This window comes from Galeopterus variegatus, unplaced genomic scaffold (assembly GCF_000696425.1).
Source record: "Galeopterus variegatus unplaced genomic scaffold, G_variegatus-3.0.2 Scaffold760, whole genome shotgun sequence".
In the NCBI taxonomy this organism is placed as follows: domain Eukaryota; kingdom Metazoa; phylum Chordata; class Mammalia; order Dermoptera; family Cynocephalidae; genus Galeopterus; species Galeopterus variegatus.
Genome location: NW_007726871.1, coordinates 308901 through 319985, shown reverse-complemented (window position 1 = coordinate 319985; position 11085 = coordinate 308901). Strand labels below are relative to the sequence as shown.

The following is an 11085-nucleotide window of genomic DNA, read 5'->3' as shown; positions in this document are numbered from 1 at the left end:
GTAGAAACTCTGCAGGGTTAAGCTTGGGATGATATATTTAAAAGTGCTAAAAGAATGGGATGATATATTTAAAAGTGCTAAAAGAAAAAATCTGTCAGCCAAGAATACTATACCTGGCAAGACTATCCTTCAGAAACAAAAGGAAAATAGTGTATTTCCTAGACAAATAAAAACTACAGGAGTTCACAACAACACAACTAGCTGTACAAGAAATCCATAAAGGAGCCCTGCACCTGGAATGCAAAAAATGGTAATCACCACCATGAATACACGAGAAAGAACAAACAGCACTGGTAGAGCAGGTATGCAAATGAGAAAGAGAAAGAAACTGTACCATATCTCCACAAAAAAACAATGGACACCAAAGACAAACAATAAAAGGGGAAGAAAAGAACAAAAGACATTTAAATCAACCATATGAAAAGCAATTAAATGTCAGGAGTGAGACAATACCTTTCAATAACAACCCTTAATGTAAATGGATTAAATTCCTCTCAGAAGACACTGACTAATTGGATTAAAAAGCTAGACCCAAATATATACTGTCTGCAAGAGACTCCCCTCACCTGTATAGACACACAACAGACTAAAAGTGAAGGTATAGAAAAAGATATACCACTCAAAGGTAAACCAAAAATGAGCAGGCGTAGCTATTCTTATGTTCGATAAAATAGACTTTAAACCAAAAATCATAAAAAAGAGACAGAGAAGGCCACTATATAATGATAAAGGCACCTATCCAGCAAAAAGACATAACAATCAGAAATATATGTGCATCCAACACCAGAGAACATTGATATATAAAGCAAGCACTATTAGATATAAGGAAAGAGATAGAACTCAATACAATAATAGTTAGGGACCTGAACAGACCTCTCTCAGCACTGGTCAGGTCATCTAGGCAACAAATCAACAGAAAAACACAGGATGAAGGGCCAGCCCGTGGCTCACTTGGGAGAGTGTGGTGCTGACAACACCAAGCCAAGGGTTAAGATCCCCTTACCTGTCATCTTTTAAAAAAGAAAAAAGAAAAAAGAAACACAGGATGTAAACTACACTTTAGACCAATTGGACTTGGCAGACATCTGCAGAAAATTTCATCCGAACTACAGAGTATACATTCTTCTCATCAGTACCTGGAATATTCTCCAGGATGGACCACATATTCAGTCACAAATCAAGCCTCAACAAATTTTTACAAACTGAAATGATTTCAAATCTATTTTCAGATGACAATAGATTAAAACTAGAAATAAATAATAAATGAAACTCTGGAAAGTGTACAAACATATGGAAATCCAGCAATATGCTCCTTAGTGATCTAAGGGTCCCCCCCAAATTTAACAGGAAATCAAAAACTTTCTTGAAACTAATGAAATTAAAGACACATTATACCAAGACTTGTTGTTGGATACAGTAAAAGCAATACCGAGAGGTAGTTTTATCACAGTAAATGCTTACATCAGAAGAATAGAAAGATTTCAAATAAACAACCTGATGCTCACCTCAAAGAACTAGAAAAATAAGAGCAATCCAATCCCCAAATAAGTGGACAGAAAGAAATTATTAAGATCAGAGCAGAACTAAATGAAATAGAGACTCCCAAAATGATACCAAAGATCAATGAAATTAAAAAGCTGGTTTTTCAAGAACATGAACAAAATAGACAAACCATTAGCTAGGGTAATGAAAGAAGGAAAAGACCCAAATAAGGAAAATGAGTAATACAAAAACCAAGAATGAAAGAGGAGACATTACAACCGATACCACAGAAATACAAAGAATCATTAGAGACTAAACAAACAACTATATGCCAACAAATTTGAAAGCCTGATGAAAGAGGAGACATTACAACCGATACCACAGAAATACAAAGAATCATTAGAGACTAAACAACTATATGCCAACAAATTTGAAAGCCTGAAGGAAATGTATAAATATCTGGACATGTACAAACTACCAAGACTGAACAAAGAAGACATAGAAAACCTGAACAGACCAATAACCAGCAATGAAATTGAATCAGTAATCAGCAGTCTCCCAACAAAGAAAAGCCCAGGACCAAATGGCTTTACTGCTGAATTCTACCAAACCTTTGAAGAGGAATTAATACCAGTTTTCTTCAAACTATTCCCCCAAAATTGAAACAGAAACCATTCTCCCAAACTCATTCTTTTATCACCCTGATACCAAAACCAGAGAAAGGTACAACAGGAAAAGAAAACTACATGATAATATCTTTGATGAACATAGACACAAAAATCTTTAACAAAATATTAGGAAATAGAATAGAACAACATATCAAAAAATTATACACCATGATCAAGTGGGATTATCCCAGGGATGCAAGGATGGTTCCACACCTGTATGTCCATAAATGTGATACACCACATCAACAAGATCAAGAACAAAAACCATAAGATTATCTCAATAGACACAGAAAAAGCATTTGACAAAATTAAACATTGCTTCATGATAAAGACTTTCAGCTAATTAGGTATATCTCAACACAATAAAAGCTGTATACAACAAACCCACCACCAGTATCATCAGGAATGTGGAAAAGCTGAAAGCTTTTCCCTTAATAGCAGGAACAAGACAAGGATGTGTTCTCTCACCATTCCTATTTAACACAGTATTGGAAGTAGTACCCAGAGCAATCAGGCAAGAGAAGAAATAAAGGCATACAGTTTGGAAAAGATGAAGTCAAAATGTCTCTGTTTGCACATGACATGACTCTACATCCAGAAAATCTAAAGACTGTACAAAAAATCTCTTGAGCTGATAAATGATTTCAGTAAAGTAGCAGGATACAAAATTAACATACAAAAATCAGTAGCATTTTATACTCCAGCAATAAACTAGCAGAAAAAGAAATCAAGAAAGCTAGCTCATTTACAATAGTCACCAAAAAAATAAAATACTTAGCAATAAGTATAACCAAGGAGGTGAAATATCTCTACAAGAAGAAGTAAAAATCACTGCCGAAAGAAATTAATGAGGACACAATAAGATGAGAAGAAATTCCATACTCTTGGATTGGAAGAATTAACATTGTGAAAATGTCCATACTACCCAAAGCACTCTAAAGATTCAGTGCAATCCCTGTCAAAATACCAATGACATTCTTCAAAGAAATAGAAAAAGCAATCCTAACATTCATATGGAACAACAAAAGACACCAGATAGCTAAAGCAATCCTGAGCACAAAAAGTAAAGCCAGAGGCATTACACTACCTAACTTCAAATTGTACTACAAAGCTATGGTAACCAAACAGCATGGTATTGGCATAAAAACAGACACTCAGACCAATGGGACAGAATAGTGAACCCAGAAATCAACTCACAAACTTAAAACCAACTGATCTTTGATGAAGGCACCAAGAACATACATTGGGGAAAAGAGTGCCCCTTCAATAAGTGGTGCTGGGAAAACTAGACACGCATAAGTAGAAGAATGAAGCTAGACCTATATCTCTCACTGTATACCAAAGTCAACTCAAAATGGATTAAAGACTTAAATATAAGACCTGAAGCTATAAAACTCTTGAAAGAAAACATAGGAGAAACACTTCAGGAAGTAGGACTGGGCAAAGACTTTACGAATAGGAACCCAAAGTGCAGGCAACAAAAAAAAATAAACAAATGGGACTACATCAAACTAAAAAGCTTCTGTACAGCATGAGAAACAATTAACAGAGTAAAAACACAACCTACGGAATTGGAGAAAATATTTGTATGCATCTGATGGGATTAATATCCAGAATATAGAAAGAACTCAAAACAACTTCACAGTAAAAAAACAGATAATCAAATTAAAAAGTGGGCAAAGGAGCTGAATAGGCATTTCATTTTTGTCTTTTTTTACTGACCGGTAACAGGATCACAACCCTCGGTGTCGCGCCCGTACCGGGGACCGGCAACGGGATCGCAACCCTCGGTGTTGCGCCCGCACCGCGCTCAGCCAGTGAGCGGAACCGGTCTCCACATGGGATCCGAACCCTCGGTGGGAGCGCTGCCGTGCTCCCAAGCGGTGCACTCTCCAGTGCGCCACCGGGCCGGCCCCTGAATAGGCATTTCTAAAAGGCACATATACAAATGTCCAACAGTCACATGAAAAAATGCTCAACATCACTAAGCATCAGGGAAATGCAAATCAAAACCGCATTGAGATATCATCTCACCCATAGTTAGTCTGGATATTATAAAAAAGACAGAGAATGACAAATGCTATCAAGGATGTGGAGAAAGAGCAACGCTCCCACACTGTTGGTGGGACTGCGAAGTAGTACAGCCATTATAGAAACAGTATGGAGGTTCCTCAGACAACTACAGATAGAACTGCCAAACAATCCAGCAATCCCACTACTGGGTATTTACCCAAAGGAATGGAAATCATCATGTCAAAGGGACACCTGCACTCCCAAGTTTATCTCAGCTCTAGTTATAATAGCCAAGATATGGAACCAACCTAAATATCCATCAGTGGATGACTGGATAAGGAAAATGTGCTATATATATACATTATGGAATACTACTCTGCCATAAAAAAAAATGAAATTCTGCCATTTGCAGCAACATGGATGAACTTAGGAAAAATTATGTTAAGTGAAATAAGCCAGGCATAGGAAGAGAAATACTGCATGTCCTCATGCATAAGTGGGAGCTCAAAAAATAAATAGATAAATATAAAGAAAGATAAGGAGGAAAGCTATAGCAGTCATAATAATTTGTTGAACTTTCAAAAGGGGAGAACTGAACTGATACCAGAAGTGGGGGAAGGGGAGGGGGGAGAGACGGTTAGTGAGAAATTGGTAAAGGGATGCAAAAAATGATTACATTGTGTAATGTTGAATACAGTAATTATCCTGATTTGAGCATCACATATTGCACACATGTATTGATTTTCAATGTGCTACCCCACAGATATGTAAAATGAATTATGTTTCAAGAAAAAAAAATTAAAAAAATGAAAATAAATAATATAGAGGTTATATTCAAAATTCAAAATTACTGCCTGGCTTGTATATGCTCTCTTTTATGCTATCTAGAGCATTGAAGTGTGATATTCAAATTGATACTTTAATGACCATATTTAATAATAATATCTTTTTTCTCTCTTCTATGCTAAACTAACTTATGAAAATTATCTTTAATTCTCCTGCTATAATGTATTGAATTATGTTCCCCCAAAACTCATTGAAGGTTGAATTGTGTTCCCCAAGTTTTATGTATTAGAAACTTAGCCCCCACTGTGACTGTTCAGAGGATGGGAAATCCTACCATGGTAGTTGAAAGGTGGAGCCTTGAAGAGGTGATTGGATTGTAGGACTGTGCAGTAGTGAATGGATTAAAAATGGTGATCAGGGGTGTGGTTCTGAGGCTTTAAAAGAGAAGAGTCTGTCTCTCACCTCTCTGCTTCTACCACCATGCAATGTGAGACCCTTGGGTCACTGTCGCCACCACCAGGTATGTTCCTTGGACTTTGGACTTCCCAGCCTCAGAAACTGTAAGCAATAAATTTCGTTTTCTTCATAAATTACCCAGTTCTGTGTATTTTGTTATAAGCAACAGAAACGGACTAATACACCTACTATCTCATTTCATTGATAACTGATAAGCAATGTTACATTCATTAAGAAGCTGAGATGCTGAGACAGTTGTTAGGTGATTTGAAAAGAGTATATAGTATTACAGAGAAATGATGTAAAAATCAAACTGAAGATTCCTATTGTCTTTCTCTCTATGGCAAGGACTCTGCCATGTCAAGGCAACGTGTTTACCTTATGTTTACCTCGCCACTTTTTGAATACAAGTGAAGAAGAGACATGCTGTTGATTCAAAGTTTTATTCTGAGTGTTTAAAACCCATTTGGCCAAGTTAAGATGCTAGATAATGAGATGGGAATTTTGTATTCAATTCTTATAATACAGTTTAGTAATTTGAAATTTGAAATTTTAAGTAAGCTAACTTGTACCTATCACCTGAGAGGATTTGAATAAAAATAAAAACACTCATTCTACAATAGCAACATTGATACAGCATTTTCATAAAATAATCACATTGCTTTTAGGACCTTAATCTTGATTCTTTTGAGTTTAGTTAAAGAGGATTACAAAATAAAAAGTTTAAAATATGGATTTGTTTTCTGTTTCTCAAATGATCAGCTTTGGGCTTTAATTAAAATAACTGAATCAAATAGTCATGGCAGTGGCATCCTCGCAAACCAGTTGTTATTCTCTGTGGTTCTCAGGGAAGCTTTCTAAACGTAGCATTGCATCAGAATCAGACTTGACATGCATTCATAAATGTGAATTCCTGGACATGTCCAAGACGTACAAGCCTTAGTAGGGTTTGGGTACTGAAAATCTGCCTTTTTAACAACATCATTTCTTAAACACATTAAAGTTGAAAATCTCTGATTTAAGTCATTTTAAAGAAAATAAGATTGTTTTAACAGATAAAATAACACCTCACTGAAGCTTTTAAAAATATTATAGTACCTTACTCATGAAAGGCTAGATTTTAGAATTAAAAAATCATAGTTTCTACTTTTTGATGATTTTTGACATTTTTCAATTTCTTTTTTTTTTTTTTTTCCTTTTTGTCTTTTTTCGTGTCTGGCAACAGATCGCAACCCTCAGTGTCGCGCCCATACCGGACTGGGACCGGCAACGGGATCGCAACCCTCGGTGTTGCGCCCGCACCTCGCTCAGCCAGTGAGCGGGAACCGGTCTGTATGTGGGATCCGAACCCTCGGCGGGAGCACCGCCACACTCCCAAGCGGTGCACTGCTAGCACTGTAGCAGTGCGCCACCGGGCCAGCCCGACATTTTTCAATTTCTATCAGAATTTATTGACATCCATGTTTAACTCCAGAATAGATGGATTAGATATGTTGTATGATAGGTACTCAAATAACTATTGCTTGAATTTTATTCCCTACTAAGGACCAAAGGAGGGAACTCTTTTTTTTTTTGTGACCAGTAAGGGGATTGCAACCCTTGGCTTGGTGTCGCTCGCACCGCACTCAGCCACTGAGCGCACCGGCCATCCCTATACAGGATCTGAACCTGCAGCGGGAGCGTCACTGCGCTCCCAGCTCCACACTCTCCCGAGTGAGCCACGGGGTCGGCCCGAGGAGGGAACTCTTATCAGTTTGAATCTGTATATATGAAATCTAACCTCATGCTAATATTCTATAAAATCACTTTAAAATAAAAATATCATCTCTAAGAGATTGAAACAGGGAAATAATAGATTTCTAAAAAGTGTAAACATCTCTTTCTAAACAGGAAAATATTAATGGCACATAAAATTTGGGAGAAAATTGGAATATTTGATATAAACATTTCAAAATAGAGAAATTAGAAATAGAAAAGTTTCCAAATATGTGATAGCTGCCAAAAAAATAAAAAATTCAAAATAGAGATAGCAGTAAATGAATAAATTAGCACTTTTCTTCTCAGGTAATCAACAATTTTTTACATAAATAAAATGATTTTTGAGCTAAGTAGCAAGCTTGGATAAAACTTTTATTTGACTCTTTGATATTTCTGCATTTTTTGTAAGTAATATTGTTGCTATTGTAGATACAATTGCAGAACATGAATTCTGGAAAACAGTTTTACATACCTGTTCAACGATGGTTGGCACGAGATGAAGAGGATGGGGAAATCTGTCGAGAATTTCCTCTTTTAAATAAAGGACAACCCATCCTTCCAGGTAGGGAAGATCCAATTCTATGCAGCACAAATAGAACTTGTTTGCCTAAAGGCTGAAGGACAGGGAACTCAACAAATACATGTTGAGTTAATGAGTAAGTGAATGAATGAATGATTAAAAGACTGCTGGTTTCTTTTCAATTACCTTGGCTCGTGTGGCAGCTGCATCTAAGTGCTTTTTAGTTGTTTCACATGTTGGCATTTAGGAATATGTTCTTGTCAACAGTTAGCCCCTTAGGAAGGTCAGCTGAAATGCCTCTTAATCAAAACAAGAAAATTAATGCTTTGAAGATCATGAGAAAATTGAATGTCAGGTGAAGTTACTCTAGGACTAAGTCAAGGTCAATGTGTAGTTTTCCCACAAGCTCTACCTTATTTTTGAAAATTTATCTATTTGATCAGGAAATGAAAGCACAACTACTCAACCACTTTCTAAACATTTGCCATAGCTGAGATGTGTTCAAGCCTTATGTAATATGGCTGAGAATAAGCTTTTGATCTGCTCACTGCTACCTGCCACAAGAATACAGGGTAATTTTGTCCATAAGAGCTGTTTGCTCTTGGGTCTGCTGGCCTCCACTTTGGAAGAGGATGGGAAAAGGGTATATGAGGATTATTAAATGGATAATTGGTAAAAATAGATTTTGCTTCAATCCAGGCTGTGTTCTGCCAAAAATTGTGATGTCTTAATTTTGTAAAGAAATAATAATAAATTTATTTAAAGATTTGGAAGAGCTCCACAATGTCATATAATCTAACATTAGGCTTAGGAACCTACCAACTTGTGTAACTTTTTGAGGGAACATAGACTGGTAAAATGTTTGCACAGACTGATGATTCTTTTGTAATTTTTAAATAAAGTGTAATACTATTCTTAAGTTTCTGAAGTTAAGATATATTTGAAAATACGTGAATAGCCCTATTTACTCAAAAGTGAAGGCTTGCATGAACGTTATTCTCACCATTCCAAAGCATTTTTCTCACCACTTATAAGCATTGTTCTCACCAGTCTTCCTTATCTTCCCACACAGTTCATTGGAGGAGGTGTTTGCTAGGTACCCTGTTCCTATACACTGTTAGTAATGATGCGGAGGTCACTTTTTGCTTCTTCCTCCCTCCTTTTTAATTGTGAGATTTTGCTCAAAGGAGGCATACTCTGCAAATACATACTGATTTTCTTTGCCTTCACTGTAGTGCTTGGTACTCATGGTTTATTAAAGAACATTTTTCTTTTCATTTTCTCCACATTTTGGTATTCTTTTTTTTTTTTTTTCCTTTTTGTCTTTTTTCGTGACCGGCAACGGATCGCAACCCTCAGTGTCGCGCCTGTACCGGACCGGGACCGGCAACGGGATCGCAACCCTCGGTGTTGTGCCCACACCTCGCTCAGCCAGTGAGCGGCCGGTCTGTATGTGGGATCCGAACCCTCGGCGGGAGCGCTGCCGTGCTTCCCAAGAGGCGCACTGTAGCAGTGCGCCACCTGGCCGGCCCCCACATTTTGGTATTCTAGCTGTACCCTGTCACGTGCTAGCTATAAACTTAGTAATCCTTTAGTTATCTAGGTCATTGGTGGATGTAGCAAATGATAACTGACCCTAGTCATATTTTTACCTAATAATCTAAGAAAAATTGATGCTGTATCTGAAATGATGTCATTATAGACAAGCGACAAATTTCACTAGAGGTAGACACATCAGTTCTAGGTGGTATAAATAAGGAAAGCTATGTTAATGTCTTTTTTGTTATATTTTTGTCTTTTAAGTTGATAAAGAGTTACAGTAGTAGTTGTCATTTAAGGCAAAAGGAACTCTAAAAGCGTTTGTCTAGTGTACCAGTAAGTATACTTTCATGTGTTCCTGTAAAATACGTTTTGTAATTATGGAATTATTTTCCTGCAGAGGATAAGAGCTGCTAAGCAAAAGTGGGCTCGTCCACGCTATATGAGCTATTTAAAAAATTTTTTTTATTTTTAATTGTAGTAACTAATACAAACATTAAATTTACCATCTTAAACATTTTTAAGTGTACAGCCTAATAGTGTTAACTGTATGTACTTTGTTGTGCAACAGGTCTTTAGAATTTTTGTATCTTACAAAGCTGACACTCTATATCCATTAAACACTAATTACTGCTCTTCCTGTTACCCCCTTGGCAACCATCTTTCTACTTTCTGTTTCTGTGGTTTTAACTGCTTTAGCTACCTCACTGAGTGTAATCATATGGTATTTGTCCATATGTGAATGGACTATTTTACTTAGTGTAATGTCCTTGAGGTTTATACGTGGTGTGATATGTAACAGGATTTACTTCTTTTTTAAGACTGCATAATACTCCATTGTAGGTATATACACCATAATTTCTTAATCTGTTCATCTGACAGTGGACAATTGTGTTGCTTCCATCTATTACCTATTGTGAATAATGTTGCAATGAACATGGGTGTGCAAATATAAAAATCTCTTTGAGATCCTGCTTTGGATTATTTTGGATATATACCCAGAAGTGGGATTGCTGGATCATATGATAATTTATGATAATTCTATTTTTAATTTTTTGAGGAATCTCCATACCCTTTTCCATAGTGGTTGCACCATTTTACATTCCTATCAACAGTGAACAAGGGTTATAATTTCTCTGCATTCTCTCTAACACTTGTTTCTGTTCTATTGATATTGGCCATCCTAATGGGTATAAGGTGGTTTTTCACTGTGGCTTTCCTTTGTGTTTCTCTAATAATTAGTGATATTGAATTTTCCTATGTTTGTTGGTCATTTGTATATCTTCTTTGGAGAATTGTCTATTTAAGTCTGTTTCCCATTTTTAAATTGAGTTTGTGTTTGTTGTCGTTGTTGAGTTGTAGGAGTTTCTTATATTTTCTGGAAATTAACCCCTTATCAGATATATGATTTGGAAATATTTTCTGCACTTCCACAGATTGCCTGGTCACACTGTTGGTTGTTTCCTTTGCTGTGTGGAAGTTTTTAAGTTTGATGTAGCCCCATTTGTCTATTTTTGCTTTTATTGCTTGTGATTTTGGAGTTGTACTCAAGGAATCATTGCCAAATTTAATATCCTGAAGATTTTCTTCTATGTTTTCTTGTAGGGAATTTTATGGTTATAGATTTTATGTTTAGATCTTTAATCTATTTTGAGTTAATATCTGAACATAATGTAAGATAAGGGCACAGCTTCTTTCTTTTGCATGTGAATATCCAGTTACCCAGCACAATTTATTGAAGAGACTGTTCTTTTCTCATTGTGTGGTCATGTCACCCTTATTGAAATCATTTGACCACATATTTCTGGGCTCTCTATTCTATTCTATTGGTCTGTTTTATGCCAGTACCACACTGACTTTACT

The 11085-nt window shown here is 36.3% G+C and overlaps 1 protein-coding gene across 1 annotated transcript in view; it reads left to right on the top strand.

The window, feature by feature from the left end:
* The first annotated feature begins 7607 nt into the window (after positions 1-7607).
* LOC103590041 overlaps positions 7608-11085 on the top strand; it is a 95623-nt gene continuing 92145 nt past the window's right edge. The window contains 1 exon segment of the mRNA XM_008572157.1: positions 7608-7725. Coding sequence (XP_008570379.1) covers positions 7608-7725 — 118 coding nt within the window.